General features: G+C 43.3%; 1 protein-coding gene and 1 pseudogene across 2 annotated transcripts; one reads left to right on the top strand and one right to left on the bottom strand.

Annotated features, from left to right (window-relative positions):
• Positions 1-282: 282 nt before the first annotated feature.
• LOC125510814 (triphosphate tunnel metalloenzyme 3 pseudogene) lies at positions 283-12,401 on the bottom strand (annotated as a pseudogene). Its single transcript, XR_015603573.1, has 13 exons — positions 12,007-12,401; positions 10,122-10,206; positions 8,757-9,417; positions 7,968-8,021; positions 7,248-7,866; positions 6,496-7,087; positions 6,001-6,094; positions 5,804-5,915; positions 5,553-5,616; positions 4,476-4,654; positions 3,640-3,779; positions 3,192-3,458; positions 283-2,204 (listed from the first exon to the last, which is right to left on the bottom strand). The product of XR_015603573.1 is annotated as a triphosphate tunnel metalloenzyme 3 pseudogene (transcript).
• A 65-nt stretch (positions 12,402-12,466) lies between these two features.
• LOC147973102 (uncharacterized) lies at positions 12,467-13,234 on the top strand. The gene has a single exon (XM_087524573.1). It carries the CDS (start codon positions 12,467-12,469, stop codon positions 13,154-13,156), a length of 690 nt encoding a protein of 229 aa, XP_087380699.1. The 3' UTR covers positions 13,157-13,234.
• Positions 13,235-19,196: the final 5,962 nt, after the last annotated feature.

Genomic DNA, 19,196 nt, shown 5'->3' with positions numbered 1-19,196 from the left:
TTCTTCTTATCTAAAAAAGGCAATTCACTCTCTCAGCCCACAACACATTGCTCACACTCATATCTCATTCCCCCAACCTACTCACCCCGCGCCGTCGCCATCTCTCCCCACCATGGAAAATTATATCCAAATAAATGCCAGCTCTATCAAAAAAATGAAAAAAAAAATCTAAAGATACTTTAACATTGTTATCTATCTTCATACTGCTGCTCATCTCACTTGAAAAGAATATTTACAGATGATAATACTTTTGCTCATATATCTTCTAAGCAACCTGATGAACATTGTAGTCAATGATACGTCCTTGGTGCTCAAATGGTGAAGCTTCTACTTCACTCCTTGCTTTCTTTAAGAATTGGCACATATTACAATCAAGGACTCCTAATCTCTTGGGCATATATCACATCAAACGATAGGGCATTCTACACAATTGTTTCCCTCCCACTGAACCTGGAGTTATTAGCCCTACACAATGGAGTTATTCATGTTGATCTTAACCTTGATGGTATACCTGGTGGATCTACCATTGAATATATCAGACTACATATGAGGATATATGTGCCTGAATGTGATAGGGACCTGCATCCTTGATCCCAGGCTTATTCATCTTGGTGGACTCGATGAGGTCAATGTTGGCAATACTGCCATCACGAAGCCACATTTTATAATGGAAGCAACACGGTGAGACTCAAATATCGTATTAGGATTTGCGAGCAGCATGTTGAACCCCAAACTGGAGTCATTCTTGTCCTTGAGGCTGAGGTACAGCTTGGTAGCAGTCTCTTCAAAGCAGAAGTGGCGGAACTTGATCTTGTCTTCGCCGGTCTTTTATTGGATCAGCATGCTACCACACTTGTTAGAACGACCCTCTATGAAAAAATATATTTTAAGAGACATTGGAACAATGCTTTGACAGTACAGGGTTTGTTAGCATGCACTAATCCACTAATCTTTGAAATGAATAAATGTTAGTAATTATATCAAAACCAGAAGATGAACAACACTACTGCTCTCTCCACGACATAAACCGACGAATTCTAGACTCTAACACTCCTGAATATGTATGAATAATACAACCAGGCTCAGCTATTTTGCATAAACCATGAAAATCTATAGGAACTTCAATGTGTTCAATTGAAAAAATAGCGCATGACTATAGAAAGAACAGCAGGCTTGATAATAACTAATCCATGAACAGAACTTGTTTAACACATGACTAATCCATGACTATAAAAAGTTCATTATACTCGGTCACTCGTCTGTTGCGTGCCATGATTTTTCCGTCTTTATTGACCATCATTACTTTGATCCATCTAACTTGTTTAGCATGTAGCATGTATTCCCATATTGTGTGGATCAATCATTGAAACCTCTATATCGATCATTTACTTGCTTGTGTGGTCTGGGATGCCTTGTGTCCTGTCTATTTGTAATATGATTTTGCTGGCAGGATTTGCTTGTCTTTCTGGAAGGACTGGTTTATCGAGCGATTCTGATCAAGGTGGCCCTTGTCAGCTATTCACGTCCATAGCGATAAATGACTCAATCACTTGGCGCTCCTGTCTAGAAAAAAAATTATTATAAAGTTGGCCCTAGGCGTTTCTAGTGATTATACAAGAAGAATCGATATAGTCTTATAGTCTTCATGTAGTTGTCATTCTCACGTTTGAAATTTTCAATCTTCTTCCGGACTTAGTTTGGTTCACTTAACAATGTACGCAAGGTTGTGCTTCAGGGATGGACATTCCTTATGTGAAATCAAATATGGGATACATAGTAACATCAACATGTCAGGCAAAGAGTCACATCGAAGAAAAAATACAAGAAAACTATGAACATGTTTGTTTCTGTTGAAGACAATCAACAATAGATCATCATTTTTTGTTTATCTGTTTTTATTTTATTTTAACAACAGATCATCATTGTTCCATAGGCTAGTCACTTAATTGGTCTCATTGAAATCATTTTTACAACACCCTAAAGGTACAACAGAACTTGCCATGGTTTTCCGTTGAGCTGAAGAATAAAATAAATCACATGCCTCGGAAGTAGATTGATACTGTTGAGTCCAAGAAGATCCATCAGAAACAGCTGATTTAGTGGCCCAAGCTTCTATAGTATATGGTGCAGTATTGCTGATGAATGTAGCAGAAATGCTTTCCTCCAATTTAGCCATTTTTAAATCAAAAACAACAATATTTTCACTGCATTTCACCACATTCAGTTATATTAAAATTTCAGGAATACAAAGTAATAATTTGACAATGGTGCTAAATAAATAAATTATTTCACTCATAGAGTGCTAGTTCTGGTATCCTAGCAAAGTAAGCTAAATCAATCTGTCATAGCTAAGAAAGCATACTCAAAACCTCTCTCGATTTTTTTGTTACACCATTACCATACGTGTTTCCAGACTTGATTTTGCTGTTAGGAGCCAGCAACAGCAGCCAGAAGCATTGGCATTATTGATGATATAACTGAACCTTTATGTAGCAAGTGTTTCAGAGATTTATATTCGACACAACAACTTGTTGAATACTACTTTGAACTTAAAAGGTGAGGGAGAAATCAAAACTTGAGTCACACAGTCACATCAATGATACGATGAGAATGAAAGAATCAATGGAAAAGTACCGCTTAATATTTCACAGTTTCATCATGGTCATCAACACCGCTAAGTTGGAATTCGAGAGTTTTAGGAAATGTGACTGTGATTCAGTAGATTTCCCTTCTGCCATAAATAATGATGTATGGATAGCTGCAACTTTTCTTCATAATATCCCAACGCACAGACACATGTAGGACAACAAAATGACAGCAATCATGGGAAAACACACCATTACCAAAATCAAAGGTATAACATAATATATTGTCAGCATGATAAAAATGAGATCATGTTAATTTCCCTATAAAACTGAGATCAAAGGTATGCATTTCACAGGAATTTGACAACCACGATCATATGTTCTAAATGGCGCTTCAAGGATTAAAAAAATAGATTGCCCTTCAAAAATAAAGAAATATTCAAGGAAGACAACTAATGGTTGAATCCTGAAAGTCTAAAATCTCTAGATCACATATCTAGCATTTGATACTTACATCCCTAGTAAAATATAATTTTAAAATTTCCTAGCATACGAAAAGAGCCCTATATAGCTACAAGAGATATGTATGAGGTGACAAGCTCTTACACATGTATGTATGAGGTGGTCAAGAGTGAATCCCGTTTCTGATCTCTTTCTTTCATCCATCGTTCTCTGTCTCGCTTGATCCAGTCATGTTCCAGCACTCCTCACAAAAGTATCACTTCCAGACTCCTAGTATGGGCCGAAAGGAGGAGTTTTATTTTTTCTGATTATACATGCAACAGGGAATAGTAAAAAAACAATAACAAAATAAATGATCATGTGGTGAACCGGCTTCTTCTCCACTGCATTTGCTGATGACATAGGAAGTCACTGCAATATGGTATTATGAAATTATTTTTCATGAAAAAATGATGATACACTTTCATCTAACCAACTTGAATACTCACTTTCCTCAAGAAAACAATCTGAATAGTCTTGTGCATGGCATGATCCAAATTCAGACGACACACTTTCTTATATGCTATCTATTAATGAACGAACGGGTACTTACATGTATATGAGGCCAGAACCGGGCGTCGCGGACAGGATATCTGTCTTCCACATCATCAGCATGGAGGAGCTCCTCCTCGGCTGCTCACTGAAGGACGACAACGAGTTATCCATTTCCCATCACTATTATGGAAATGCATTCTGGAAACAATAAAAGAAACAATAAAAATACAGAGAGTTATACTAAAGAAGAAAAATCCTTGCATGCCAATCGTATGAAATAGCTAATGCAATTATCCCATATATAAATGCATCCCTAACACCTGCAACCGCTCCAGAATATATTCCACATAAAAAAGCACCGATCATAGATTTATGAGATAAAAGTAATAGAGTCAAGTTAGACTACCCAAAACGATGCATGTGGTTCTACTTGCCACTTTTGACCTTAAGTGGTTTCCGTGGACATATAGTATGATGAATTTACTACATAGTGACCTTAAATAGTTTCAGTACACATATAGAAGGATAGAAATTCTACATGTACTGGGAACTACCACCAAAGCCATGTTCTATTGGATCCAGCTTGAACAAAAAAATTATATTGATTCATCAATCATAGACATAAATTTTGTCTCAAAGAAGGAGGACTACGTACAACTTCCAAAATTTTATGTGTGCCAGCCAGTGGTTTCAGGCTGACATTCAGATAGACGATGCAGCTTGGAAGTAATTCTAAATGTCAGTCATTTTCCATATTATATCTGCAGGTGCATGCTAGTGCAAAGTAGTGCTACATCACGAAGTTGTTGTAAGGTACAGTAGGAAATAAATAAAAATTCAGTGCAAGCATGGTTGCAAATTATTTGGCAAGAGCGTAGCATGTAGGCCACTTACCAGGTCCGGTACCCATACTCCCCTAGTAATTAGCAATGGTGAAAAGTCTAAACCAATCGGATGGCACAATCAACAGAAGCAAAAAAAATCCTTGGGCGCCTCTCCACGATCCGTTGCCCGGTCCACCTCGGAGTTTGGCCTGCTCCGAGCCCCGTTTGTGTTCAGCAACGGCGGCGGCCCTGCAACTGCAATCATTTATCCTAGTCTCCACAGTAGAACAATGGATGATCACAACTTCAAATCCTAGTATATACTGAATTAGTAAGGACCAGTGGGATAGCAAAAATTCAGAAAATTTCATTCCAAAATAGTTACCTCTAATTAATCAGACAATAAACTTGCCATTTGATCTGATGATGAAAGGCACAAATGAATGGTTGTCGTGCATGCACATAAAAAATCCACACGAGAGTATGCAATCATCAATTCAATTTTTACAGCCTGGGAGTTAACACTGATAGGCCTTGCCTTGGATCAGGTCAAAACGAATGACCACAAGATTTTATTAGTACAGACTACAGACCAAAAATTCCTCTTAAACACTTTTTACTGACTTCTGTATTGTTTTGTTCAGTACTTCAGTTCTTCAGTTTAGCATTCTAAACAAGCCAATGATGTTGAAAACAAGGTATGCTATTACAGATAGTTTTAAGGCTTGGCAACCAATGAATTTAGTAGCACACAATTAAACAACATCAGGTGACAAATTCAGCTTCCATGCTGATCCTAAATACTGCAACAAAATGTTTGACAGAATATGCAGGTCAGTTTGGCACTATAAGTTCCCAATCATTAGCTCGCCTCAGGGGTGAAACAAGCTACCATATAGTAAAGTACCAAATCACATGAGCAGTGTTATAATCAGTCATGTAGATATTATAGAACATCACTGATTTTAACCAGTTCTGTAGTAGCTGTATAACTTTAGTGATTTTGGAAGCTTTGTAAGACTAATTCCCAAATTCCATCTGGTAGTAATTAAAATAATTCCATACAATGAAAATACTCGTATATATTTCCATCATGAACTCAATATACGTGTGAATAAATCGATAAGTAAATCAATATGGTGCATACTCTAAAATCTCAGAGATCTTTGATGTCGTAGAAGTTATTAGTCTTCTGCTTGTTTCGGAAATCCCTACATAAAAAGGGAGTACATTTCAAACTTCAGAACATGATGGTGCAAACGGTGAACTGAATAAAGCTATAATGGGCCAGTATACTACATGGAGCATAAATCTGCAACATGAATTTTGTAGTTATAGTATTATTACTTTCTTCGAAAATGAAAATATGTTTGCAGCATGGGTGTGAAGCATGCATACCCGTGCACAATCAAGGATTGAAGTCCAAATCTCAGCATGTTCCATGTCACCAGAACATCATCGTATTCCCAAGTAACCAAAAATATTGTTACTCCTGGTTGCCGTGAAATTTCTACAACAAAGAGGGGACAATTCAGTACAAAGAGAGATAACAGAGAGAAGGGAGACGTAGTGTTGTTGTCGTTATGCTCCCTCACCTCCCGGCCCTGCAACTTGAAACCACCGGCGCCTCTGCACTGCAACCCCGTATGCACATCGTCCCTCTCCCTCGCCCGACACAAGACACACAAGCTAGCACCGGCCAAAAATCAATCAATCAATCAATCAGTCAGTCAGGGGAAGCTTGTTGATTGACATCCAAAAATTCAATGAGTTAGAGAGCAGAATGAACTCATTAACAGCACACATAAACAACCAACCATCCCCTGGTTCAAACTGGTACTGGTACATATTTACAGATTCGACGGTTCGGTTTAGGCACCAGAAAGCAGAAAGCAGAGATATAAGATGACAGATACAGAGAACCAGAAAGCAGGACGAAGACACCGAGAACAACGTTCAGATTGCAATTCGTGTATACCAAGCTATGCTATGCATTTTGGCATAAGTTGTGGAATCACGCACATATTTTCTTTCAAATAAAAGTAGTACTCAAAGTCTGAATTCAGTTTCAGAGAACAAAGCATGCATACTGAAGTTCGATGACAGGTCGACGGAGGTTGTCCCTGCAGGACACCTTGTCGGACAGCGCTGAACTTGTTGCCGGTGATGCTAGGCACTGGGGGTACGGCATGAACAGCAGCATCGGCGGGAACAGCCTGACGAAGCATTGTTAAAAGCATTCATACAGAATATAATCTTCTAGATAATAACGATAAAAAATACAAATGCAATAATCCACCAAATGTAGGAAAGCATTGTTACAGAATATATATTCTAATCCGTGATAAATAGAGATCTGAAACCATTGATCACATGCAAGAAAACAGGAGGAGGAGGTGCACAACTACATGTAGAGCGTGTAGACGCCGCTGAACTCATGAGTCGTGGGCTCCTGTTGCTTCCGTCGATCTCGTCATCCCCAAAGTCAAGTATACTGCCATAACATCAATCATATATGTGTTGGCATTTTACTGTACCTGTTATGACAGGGATGGCCTTGCTTTCAATAGAGCATGTTCAAAGTATGAGAGTTCAATCAAACTCGACGAACTCATTGATGGTGTCCAATTTACCAGGAATTAGGTTCTCTCATCCAAAGCTGCCACAACTACTTAGTTTTACCTAAACAAGGAAGGCATGGTCAAACAATTTAATTCCACGCGTTGCACATTCATAAATCACATGACAGATGTACCACGCATTCATAATTGTACAAAGTAACTACCAAGTGTTCCCGAAAGAATAAATCCACACACGCAATCAGCTAAACATAAAAAATTACCTCAAAAAAATAGGATGTATGGTGAGTTAGTGCTTCCACGGGTTCATATTTTCCTTACTTCTGATTCACTCTCCCCAATATACTTGTTCAATTGTTCAGGCCCCTAAAGTTCCAGGAAAGGAAACATTGTACAGTTTATACAGAACACAAATTAGGTAGAAAGAATATGGCAATCTCAAAATAAATTGTCATTAGTGTTTTCCCACATCCTGGAGATCAAAGCAGAAAAAGACCAGCTCGCATGACTGGCGCCAAAAAGGGAAGATGAAACCATAATTACGTATTTAAAGCGGTAACATGAAACTCTAAAACTTATAAAATGCAAATAAAAACCGCAGATCTTGGTGAACTACCTTCGATATGAATTCAGAGGTGGCTTACGGTTTTAATCTACCAATCACTATGATGATCAGATGACACATAGTTAACTGCAATACCACACGCCCTCCCCTATTCATCGCTTAGGGCAGCAATGTGGTCACTGGCTAAAGATTAAAAAAAATCAGGCGCCTGGTTTGAACAATAACACACGCCCTCCCCTGTTCCCAAAAAATACCATCAACATGGCCACTGGCTAAAGTTTCAGGAGTACCCATTCTTGGAGTCGCCCACTCGAGTCCTAAATGTTTTAGCAAAGTATAAAGTACAAAGGTTAATCATATGTCGCTGCATGTTTCAGCAATTATATGGTAAGGAATCAAGCTATGAACTCAGGCATACCTTGGTATCTTGGTCTTCTAGTTCATCAAAGATCAGGTTCAGCCTTTTAGGTACCTAATAAGAAATAAGAACAGATCTGTCAGGTGGCAACTTAGATACCAACGATGACCGTGTATGCCTGAGACTAAGAAGCAGCTCATCAGGAAGGTGGGTTAAGACAAGAAGCATCTCATCAGGGAGGTGGTGAATCTAAGGATGCCCATCTGCACCGGAGAGCAGAACAAGATGTGGTGTGGTGAGACTGCAATAACAGGCCCATTGCCCATAACCGTGTGGCGGACATACGAAATTCAGTTTGTTCCTAGCTACTCCCTCTGTTCCTAAATATAAGCCCTTTTAGATATTCTAATGTGGACTACATACAAAGCAAAATGAGTGAAACTACACTCTAAAATACGTCTATATACATCTGAATGTAGTCCGTATTGAAATCTCTAAAAAAGGTTTATATTTAGAAACAAAGGGAGTAGATTGTATGTCCTGTATATAAATGAACCAGACATACCAGCCCCGGCTTCTTCCCAGAGGTTGTCGGATCATGCTCCAGGACAAGTTTTTTTACGAGGATTGAAATGCAAACCCTTGTGTTGCTATGCTGCCACCCAAGATAGTATTCTTGGATGAAAGTTATCAAATACCAGAATGTAACAGAACTAAACATTACATTTGTGAGATTTGAAATCACTCGCCACAAAGCCTATTGTCGCAAGAAAGTGCTAATGAAACACAAGTTTTATAGCAACCACGGTTTAATCATCATTTGGGACACGGTAAAGACCAACCACAAACCTAGTCACGGAAGCAGCTTCCCGGCCATGAAGCACGCGAACTTATTGCTCCGGGAGTACTCATACGGCACCCCAGGCACGGTGAGCAGCCGCTCCAGGACCTCCTTGGCCTGGTCGGGCTCCGCGGTGTCGCACTCCATCTCATAGTTTGTGCCGAAATCGAAGTGTGTCTCGTCGAGCTCTAGCATGAGCCCCTGCCCCTCGCACTCCTCGAGCTCATACACACCGCGGGTGTTCCGAAAGCCGCCGAGGCAGACGAACGGCGCTTTGTCCCTGCCGAGGCCGTACTCGTCGGAGACGAGCCGGACGATGGGGGAGTCGACCGCGCCGAGACGGGCGGGGTTGTCGACGCAGGTGAGGACGAGGGCGGGGTCGAGGGGCTCCACGACCTCCTCAACGCGGCTGACGCCGGCGTCGATGCGCGGGCGGCGCTTGAGCGTGAGGACGGCGCGGGAGGGGTCGCGGTCGTCGGTGCCGTAGAGGCGGACCCGCTGGGCAGGGGTGGCGGCGGCGAGGGGCCGCGCGGGGGCGTCGGTGCGAAGCAGGCGGGGCGCGAGGAAGGAGGAGAGGCGCCGGTGTGCGGCCGCGTCGGGGAGCCGGAGCTTGATCGGGCGGCGGCGGGGATCGAGAGGAGCGGACGAAAAAAACCCCGAAAAAAAAACCTAGAAAAAAAACCAGTGGATGGTGGGACGAAAAAAATCCGGACGAAAATGGTGGGACGAAAATAAAACCCGGAACGCGATCTACCAACTGAGACATTAGGAGTAGAGATTAGGAGTAGAGATCAATGGAAAGCTTCGTAACATTGTACTCTCGTGAAGATCCAGAATGTCCTATTTCCCTTCGGATTCTTTTACCCGTGTCTCCAACGCTGCTCTCGATGTCTTCTGTTCCCATTGGTTCTAACATTCTGTTGTTTCTTCTCTCATTCTCTACTCAATATGTAAATGTGACCATCACCCATTTGATTTTCGAAGCTAGTGCTACCAATACTAAGAAAAGTTCTACCAACATCTTATAAGATATAAAATGGACATGCAAAGGTTGTAATCTGCTCGAGGAAGATGCAGTGGTGTATATAAAGGGCTATGGCCTAAAAGCATTATTCATGCAAGCAGAAAAGGTTGGTAGGCATTCATTATTTTTCCCATAAGCTGAATGGCATGGGGCGCACTAGTTGTGATAGGGAACAAAAATTCTGAAAACACGTTTATCCTTTAATTATCCGTCCAACTCTAGATTTGGTGTCTAACAAACCGGATGGTGGTTTTCGCTAACGAGGAAAGCTTAGTAAGTAGGGAAAAATAAAATTAGAAAATCAACCTGTGAAGTTTATATCTTCCTGGCCTTTGGGCATATAACATACCTTGTATATATCACACTTTTTCAATAAATATGTAATCAACACGATGCGGGCTTTCTGTGCTTCTTTTGCAAAAAAAAAAAAAGAACTGCCAACAAAAGAAAAAAAGCAAAGAAGAAAATCACAAACCTCATACATAAAATAAAATCGCTCACACATGAAGGGGCACTCATATATCCACATAAGGTTAAATATAGTGTAACCGAATTTTTTTCATTTTCCATATTTTTCATGAGTGTTCATAGATAATTTTAAGGTTTTTTTAATTTAATAGCTTTATAATTATTTTAATATTTCCTTTCCAATACTTCAGTTTTCTTCGTCTTAGTATTCCATTAGAAAATCTGAGATCCTTGAAATATTAGAAAAATATGAAAAGTTCAAAACTTCCACGAGAGGGATCAGAAAATGTATGCATCAGCTGCAACAATACTACATATGTACTTAGGACCTCTACGAGTCAAAAGATTTCATAATGAAATTTTAAGATCAGAATAATTAGGGATTTTTGCTATATGGGTCTGCTTGTTTTGTATGATTGAGTCATATACATTTTCATCCTAATATATTCTTTGTTCGTTGAGTAGTATCTCTTGAAAATATTTTTTCATATGTTATAATCAAATAATCTGTAATTCAGTGCGAATTCAACCATTTAGTAGGAATCGTTTGCACATGTTACAATTTTGCTTTTTTCATTTTCTTACTTTTTTTAATATTATGGATTGAATAGGCCCTTAATTACCGCAGGTCTTTCAGAAGATGAGCATTGGTGTGATTAATTTTGAAGAGGTGTGCATTAACATGCAATGTGACACGATGCAATTCCTCTTGAGTTTGAATTTTTTATTGGAAATTTCAAGTTCTAAGCCGGTAGAGAAAACATAAGATATAATTGTGTGAGCAAAAATAGAGAAAATTTCTTTCACATCCAAGTAACATTTTTTAGAACGAAAACGCAAACAACGTCCGACTTTAATTAATAAATCCCACAATAGGCAGAGTACATGGAGCCCAACACAAAACCTAAAACATAACAAGGGAGTTCGATCGAGTTAAAGATAATTCTAGGGGATTAGACTAGGAACGCCCAACAAGAGCACGTAGGCTCGGAACGGGGTTCTGGCGATGCTATGGATGTAGTGTAGCTTGTTCAACGCCCAATGCATGTCCTTAGTGTCCATGTTCTTCCCCAATGATTCCCATTGCTGCAAGAAGAGAATTGTAACGCCTCAAGACCAGAGCTTCAGTTGCCTTCCAGGATTTCCGGATTTCTTCGTGTGATTTGTTTGGTTCATCGCTTTCATCTTTGCATCATGTCATTTCTTTTCTTAACTCAACTAAATAAATTGCATGGATCTTCGGTCCATTTAAATCGAGGGATATTCACTATGGTGATTACTCTTTAAAACTTATTCTCCCAATATTTTAGGGATCTATATAAATTATATTCCAATAATTTGGAATCACCCATAACACACGTGCAGATAATCCCATGCCTTTCTGCTTCGAATTGATCTCCAAACCTTGCCGAAAATTCTTTCTTCTTTTTTTGAGGCTCCTCCAAAAGTCTCAATATTTTTGGACCTTCCCAAACCTCACTTCCTATTCAAATCATTTGAATTAATTTCAGATGAGTTTGAATTCAACTTCAAGCGCGTGCCCACTTCTATTTTGCGGGATCAAGCTCATTTTTGCAAGTCTGGGGAAATTATCCCTATGCGCAAAATCCTTCCGTAACCCTCTCCTTCTTTTCCCTCTCTTGATTTTCTTTTCTGCTAAAGGATATAAGAGAAGAGAGAGAGAGAGAGAGAAAAGCCCAGCCTAGGCCGGCCTGCTAGGCCCAGCCGGCCCATCTAACTCCTCCAACCCTAGGCGCCCGAGCCACCTAGGCCCGATCCCCTCCTCCCTTTCCTCTCTCTCGATCCCCATCTCCACCCTCTCCTCTTCGTCCTCCTCCTGCGCCGCCACACGCAGAGAGGGGAAGATCATCACGTCTGCGCCCGATCCCCTCAACCCTCGCGCCTCTGCGTCGTCCCAAGCCTCGTCTCCCTGTCGCCATGGCCCGGTGCCCGCGCTTCTGCTGCTTCGTCGCCCACAACCGCCATGGCCATGGATGTCGTCCGCCACCTCCTGCTCGATCTCCTCTCCCTGTGCGCTCCACGCACTACACACACAGGAGAGTAGCTCCTCGCCCGCGACCCCTCCGGTCGTCGCGCTGCCATCTGCCGCATCCTCCTGGCATGCGAAGCCCTCGGCTCTCTCGGTCACGCCCGACCGCATGTTCGCTGCTGCAACTCCCGGCTTCGGTCGGCCCTACTCCTTCTAGACTACGCCCGTCGCCCGCCATGGCCTGCGAGGCCATCAGCATCGCCGCACCCCTGCTGCCTCCCTCCCTTGGCGACCTCGACCCCGGGCCTGTTTCGCCTTGCCGTCATGCACCTTGTCTCCTCTGCGTCCATGGTGCCTCTCATGCTCCCCTGCACCACGAACCCCGAGCTCTGTCATTTCTGCTTCGCTCCGCTGCTACTGCCCCCATCTCCGACCCGTTCTCCTGCAATGCCCTGCCTCCTGATGCTCTGCACCAGCACCAAGTCATGGACGATTTGGTTGTTTCATTGTTGGGCATGAGCAGCTATGGCTCGACATCTTCTGCCGCTGCTCGCCCGCTGCCCACCAGAGGCCCTTATGTCTTGTTTCGTTTTGGATGGGCAAGAATGTCGCCAAGACCCGTACGGGGACCATCAGGCATTTTCTTTGAGATTTTTGCCAAGTACCACGACGACGCATCTTGTTCATCTACCGCCGTTTTCGGCACCGCTAAGAACGACAAGTACCTTGACGCCCGATGCATAGAACGACTACCGTTGCCGATGACCCGAGTACCACTACCGTCGACCCTCGAAGACTCCGTGGACGTCAAGATCCTCGCCGTGACCTCAAACATCTACGGAATGTGCACGACTACAAAATGGGTACCACTACCATTGCCGAAGACCCATGTAACGGAATCGTCAAGTCCGACTACCGTCGTGTGAACAACTACTTCCACTACCGCCGTCGCGAGAACGCCTACTTCCCTCTACGAACTTGATCCGTTCCGATAAGGCACGCTTCGAAAGGTATAACCATCGACACGACCGTCCATGGACCGAATGCATGTTATGTGATACGAGATGAACCCCATGTTTGCAGCGTGCCCGTTTGTTACGTGCACGACCCTTGGTTGCCATGCCGTCGACACATGGGACACCCGGTATCCGGGAGCGCCCCACCTTCTTTTGCTCGCTCCCGCCACTTCCTTTTGCACCGGTATCTCTATGAGCTATCGGAACCGATATGTTGCCGTGGCATCACTTTCGGATTCGTTGCCGTGGCACCCCTTTCGTTTCCGCCACGATGACAAATGCATCGTATCTTATCATGCCAACATTTTCATAAATATTGCATAAAACTTGCTCATGTCATCCGCATCATGATAACAACAACTAAAATGTTTAAAATTGTTGTTTGCTTTAAATTGCTAAATGCATATGGGGATTTTCCGGACTTGTCGTTTTGTTGTTCCGGCCTCATTTAAACTTGCCTAGATAGATAGTTTCATTATGCTTCACCTCTTGCCATGCTAACAACATTTAATATTGTTGAGTACCTAAACGAGAGAGAACTAAATAAGTCATGTGGTGTTTCGTCAATATGCAACTCGTTGCATATTGAGCTCCATTTAATTTGTAGGATTGTTTGTGCATTTTGCCATGCCATGCCTCATTTAAACCGGACATGCATCATACCTGGTTGTGCATCATGCCATGCCTCATTTAAACCGGACATGCATCATACCTGGTTGTGCATCATGCCATGCTTATGTGATGGTTGTTTACTTTGTTGTTTGCTTCTTTCCGGGTTGCTTCTCGCGTTTAGCTTCGGTTTCGTTCCGGAGTTGTGAGGATTCGTTCGACTACGCCCGTTTGTCTTCTTCATGGACTCGCTCTTCTTCCTTGCGGGATTTCAGGCAAGATGACCATACCCTCGAAATCACTTCTATCTTTGCTTGCTACATGCTCGCTCTTTTGCTATGCCTATGCTACGATACCTACCACTTGCTTATCATGCCTCCCATATTGTTGAACCAAGCCTCTAACCCACCTTGTCCTAGCAAACTGTTGTTTGACTATGTTACCGCTTTGCTCAGCCCCTCTATAGTGTTGTTAGCTGCAGGTGAAGATTGAAGCTTGTTCCATGTTTGGAACATGGATGTTTTGTTGGGATATCACAATATATCTTATTTAATTAATGCATCTATATACTTGCTAAAGGGTGGAAGGCTATGCCTTATGCCTGGTGTTTTGTTCCACTCTTGCCGCCCTAGTTTCTGTCATATCGGTGTTATGTTCCCGGATTTTGCGTTCCTTACGCGGTTGGGTTATAATGGGAACCCCTTGACAGTTCGCTTTGAATAAAACTCCTCCAGCAAGGCCCAACCTTGGTTTTACCATTCGCCACCTAGCCTCTTTTTCCCTTGGGTTAGGCCAGCCCAAGGGTCATCTTTATTTTAACCCCCCCGGGCCAGTGCTTGTCTAAGTGTTGGTCCGAAATGGGCAGCCTCACTAGTAGAAAACAGGGCTATGGTCCAGGCCGGCTCAGCCCATTAGTCCCGGTTCAGTGTAGAACCGGGACTAATGTGGGCATTGGTCCCGGTTCGTGAGCCCAGGGGGCCGGCCGTACCACGTGGGCCATTGGTCCCGGTTCGTCTGGACCTTTTGGTCCCGGTTGGTGGGACGAACCGGGACCAATGGGCCTCGCTCCTGGCCCACCACCATTGGTCCCGGTTGGTGGCTTGAACCGGGACCAAAGGATCCCCTTTAGTCCCGGTTCTTGCCACAAACCGGGACCAATGAGGTGCCTATATATACCCTCGCCCGCGAGCAGAGCACTCCAGTGCTCTGTTTTTCTCTGGCCGGCGAGGGGAGGGGTTTGTGGTGCTCTAGCTCACCTCCTATGCACATGAGGTGTTCGATGGAATGCCCGAGCCACACTACTTAAACTTTCTCCTCTCGAAGCTCGACCTCCAAGCTCCATTTTCCTCGAGATTTGTCTAGATTTAGCGGTCCGTCACGCCCCGTCCCCGTCTTCACCGTCGTCGATCACCCGCGCTGATCTCATCACCGACACCACCTTGGTGAGCCTCTTGTTCTTATCTTCTTTCTGAAAGGAAAAATATTCTTACTTGTCTGTTTAGATAGATACTTGTATCATTTTCTTACATTTATTATTGCATCTTATATAGTGCGATGGTTTTGGTATCCGCCCCCGTCGGCCCTTGTCCTGTCTATGATTCGGATTTGGTATGTATATTATCTTCATAACTATTGGTTCATTTATTGTTTATGAAAATTATGCCGACCAACGTGACATAGATTTTATTTATCTAGGATGTATGTGAATCGGAAATGCCAACCGACCCTATTGTCGAGAGGTTAAATTTAGTTGAAGAAGAAAACAATTTGTTGAAGGAAAAAATAAAAAAAAATTGAGGAGGAGAAGATGATATTGGAGTTGCATGTTGCGGATGTCGTCGATGATCACAAGATCAAGATGGATGCAATGCACTTGAAGATTAGAAAGATTAGAAAATATGCCATTCATACCGAGGCTTGGTATCATTATGCCGTTGGATTAATTGTTACCTTGGTTGCGATTATGATCGCATTTGTTTTCGCATTGAAATGTTTTACATAGTTTCAATGTATGGTTTAATTAATTAGATGCTCTGGAGAGCTATATGTTGTTAGATGAGAACTATGTATGCACTTTGGTTTTAATGTGATGATGAACTTCTATTAATTTGGACACTTAATTATATATAATGCACGCAGATGAACCGGCAATGGATGTACGGTGACAGACACACCCGCGAGTACATTAAGGGCGTGCATGAGTTTCTCGGTGCGGCTGAGGCAAACAAGCAGAATGGTTTTATGTGTTGTCCATGCACTGAATGTGGGAATACGAGGTCTTACTCTAACCGGAAAATCCTTCACTCCCACCTGCTTTACAAGGGTTTCATGCCACACTATAATGTTTGGACGAGGCACGGAGAAATAGGGGTTATGATGGAAGACGCGCGAAGAAGAAGAGTACGATGACAACTATGTGCCCCCTGAATACGGTGATGCTGCAACGGGGGGAGCTGGTGAAGATCAAGAGGAACCAGACGATGTGCCCAATGATGCTGCCACGGGTGAAGCTGCTGAAGATAAAGAGGAACCAGACGATGTGCCCGATGATGATGATCTCCGTCGGGTCATTGTCGATGCAAGGACGCAATGCATTAGTCAAAAGGAGAAGCTGAAGTTCGATCGCATGTTAGAGGATCACAAAAAAGGGCTATACCCCAATTGCGAAGATGGCAACACAAAGCTCGGTACCATACTGGAATTGCTGCAGTGGAACGCAGAGAATGCTGTGGCTGACAAAGGATTTGAGAAGCTACTGAAAATAATGAAGAAGAAGCTTCCAAACGATAACGAATTGCCCGACAGTACATACGCAGCAAAGAAGGTCGTATGCCCTCTAGGATTGGAGGTGGAGAAGATACATGCATGCCCTAATGACTGCATCCTCTACCGCGGTGCCTACAAGGATCTGAACGAATGCCCGGTATGCGGTGCGTTGCGGTATAAGATCAGACGAGATGACCCTGGTGATGTTGACGGCGAGCCCCTCAGGAAGAGGGTTCCTGCGAAGGTGATGTGGTATGCTCCTATAATACCACGGTTGAAACGTCTGTTCAGAAACGAAGAGCATGCCAAGTTGATGCGATGGCACAGTGAGAACCGAAAGAAAGATGGGAAGTTGAGAGCACCCGCTGACGGGTCGCAGTGGAGAAAAATTGAGAGAAAGTACTAGGATGAGTTTGCAAAGGACCCAAGGAATGTATGGTTTGCTTTAAGCGCGGATGGCATTAATCCTTTCGGGGAGCAGAGCAGCAATCACAGCACCTGGCCCGTGACTCTATGTATGTATAACCTTCCTCCTTGGATGTGCATGAAGCGGAAGTTCATTATGATGCCAGTTCTCATCCAAGGCCCTAAGCAACCCGGCAACGAAATTGATGTGTACCTAAGGCCATTAGTTGAAGAACTTTTACAGCTGTGGAATGGAAATGGTGTACGTACGTGGGATGAGCACAGACAGGAGGAATTTAACCTTAAGGCGTTGCTGTTCGTGACCATCAACGATTGGCCCGCTCTCAGTAACCTTTCAGGACAGACAAACAAAGGATACCACGCATGCACGCACTGTTTAGATGACACTGAAAGTATATACCTGGACAAATGCAGGAAAAATGTGTACCTGGGCCATCGTCGATTTCTTTCGACCAACCATCAATGTCGAAAGAAAGGCAAGCATTTCAAAGGCGAGGCAGATCACCGGAAGAAGCCCGCCATGCGCACCGGTGATCACGTGCTTGCTATGGTCAATGATTTACACTACGTAATCTTTGGAAAGGGTCCCGGTGGACTAGCTGTTCCGAATGACGCTGAGGGACACGCACCCATGTGGAAGAAGAAATCTATATTTTGGGACCTACCCTACTGGAAAGACCTAGAGGTCCGCTCCTCAATCGACGTGATGCACGTGACGAAGAACCTTTGCGTGAACCTGCTAGGCTTCTTGGGCGTGTATGGGAAGACAAAAGATACACCTGAGGCACGAGAGGACCTGCAACGTTTGCACGAAAGAGACGGCATGCCTCCGAAGCGGTATAAAGGTCCTGCCAGCTACGCTCTTACGAAAGAAGAGAAAGAAATCCTCTTTGAATGCCTACTCAGTATGAAGGTCACGACTGGCTTCTCGTCGAATATAAAGGGAATAATAAATATGCCAGAGAAAAAGTTTCAGAACCTTAAGTCTCATGACTGCCACGTGATTATGACGCAACTGCTTCCGGTTGCATTGAGGGAGCTTCTACCGGAAAACGTCCGATTAGCCATTGTGAAGCTATGTGCATTCCTCAATGCAATCTCTCAGAAGGTGATCGATCCAGAAATCGTACCAAGGCTAAGGAGTGATATGGCGCAATGTCTTGTCAGTTTCGAGCTGGTGTTCCCACCATCCTTCTTCAATATCATGACGCACGTCCTAGTTCATCTAGTCGACAAGATTGTCATCCTGGGGCCCGTATTTCTACACAATATGTTCCCCTTTGAGAGGTTCATGGGAGTCCTAAAGAAATATGTCCGTGACCGCGCTAGGCCAGAAGGAAGCACTCCATGGGCCATCAAACAGAGGATGTTATCGGGTTTTGTGTTGACTTCATTCCTGGCCTTAACAAGATAGGTCTCCCTAAATCGCGATATGAGGGGACACTGACTGGAAAAGGCACTCTTGGAAGAGACTCAATAATATGCAGGGACGGATATTCTTGGTCTCAAGCACACTACACAGTTCTACAGAACTCTACCTTGGTGACCCCGTATGTCGATGAACACAAGAACAGTCTGCACTCCAAACACCCGGAGCAGTGCGACGACTGGATTACATGTGAACACATCACGACTTTCAGCAGTTGGTTGGAAACACGTCTCAGAGGTGACAACACTGTTTGTGATGAGTTGTACTTGTTTTCCAGGGGACCATCTTTGACTGTATTGACTTACAAAGGATACGAGATAAATGGGAATACATTTTACACGATCGCCCAAGATCAAAAGAGTACCAACCAAAACAGCGGTGTCCGCTTTGATGCAGCAATCGAGAGCGGAAAGGACACATATTATGGTTACATAGTGGACATATGGGAACTTGACTACGGACCTGATTTTAAGGTCCCTTTGTTTAAGTGCAAATGGGTCAATCTGTTAGGCGGCGGGGTACAGGTAGACCCACAGTACGGAATGACAACAGTGGATCTGAAAAATCTTGGGTACACTGACGAACCGTTCGTCCTAGCCAATGATGTGGCACAGGTTATCTATGTGAAGGACATGTCTACCAAACCGAGAAAAAGAAAAGATAAGGAAGCGAATACATCATACGATGAGCCAAAGCGCCACATAGTTCTTTCAGGAAAAA

This window comes from Triticum urartu, chromosome 5A, assembly GCF_056163025.1.
Source record: "Triticum urartu cultivar PI428250 chromosome 5A, HENAU_Tu73, whole genome shotgun sequence".
Taxonomy (NCBI): Eukaryota; Viridiplantae; Streptophyta; class Magnoliopsida; order Poales; family Poaceae; genus Triticum; species Triticum urartu.
The sequence above is the reverse complement of the archived record's forward strand: the minus strand, read 5'-3'. Positions and strand labels throughout refer to the sequence as shown.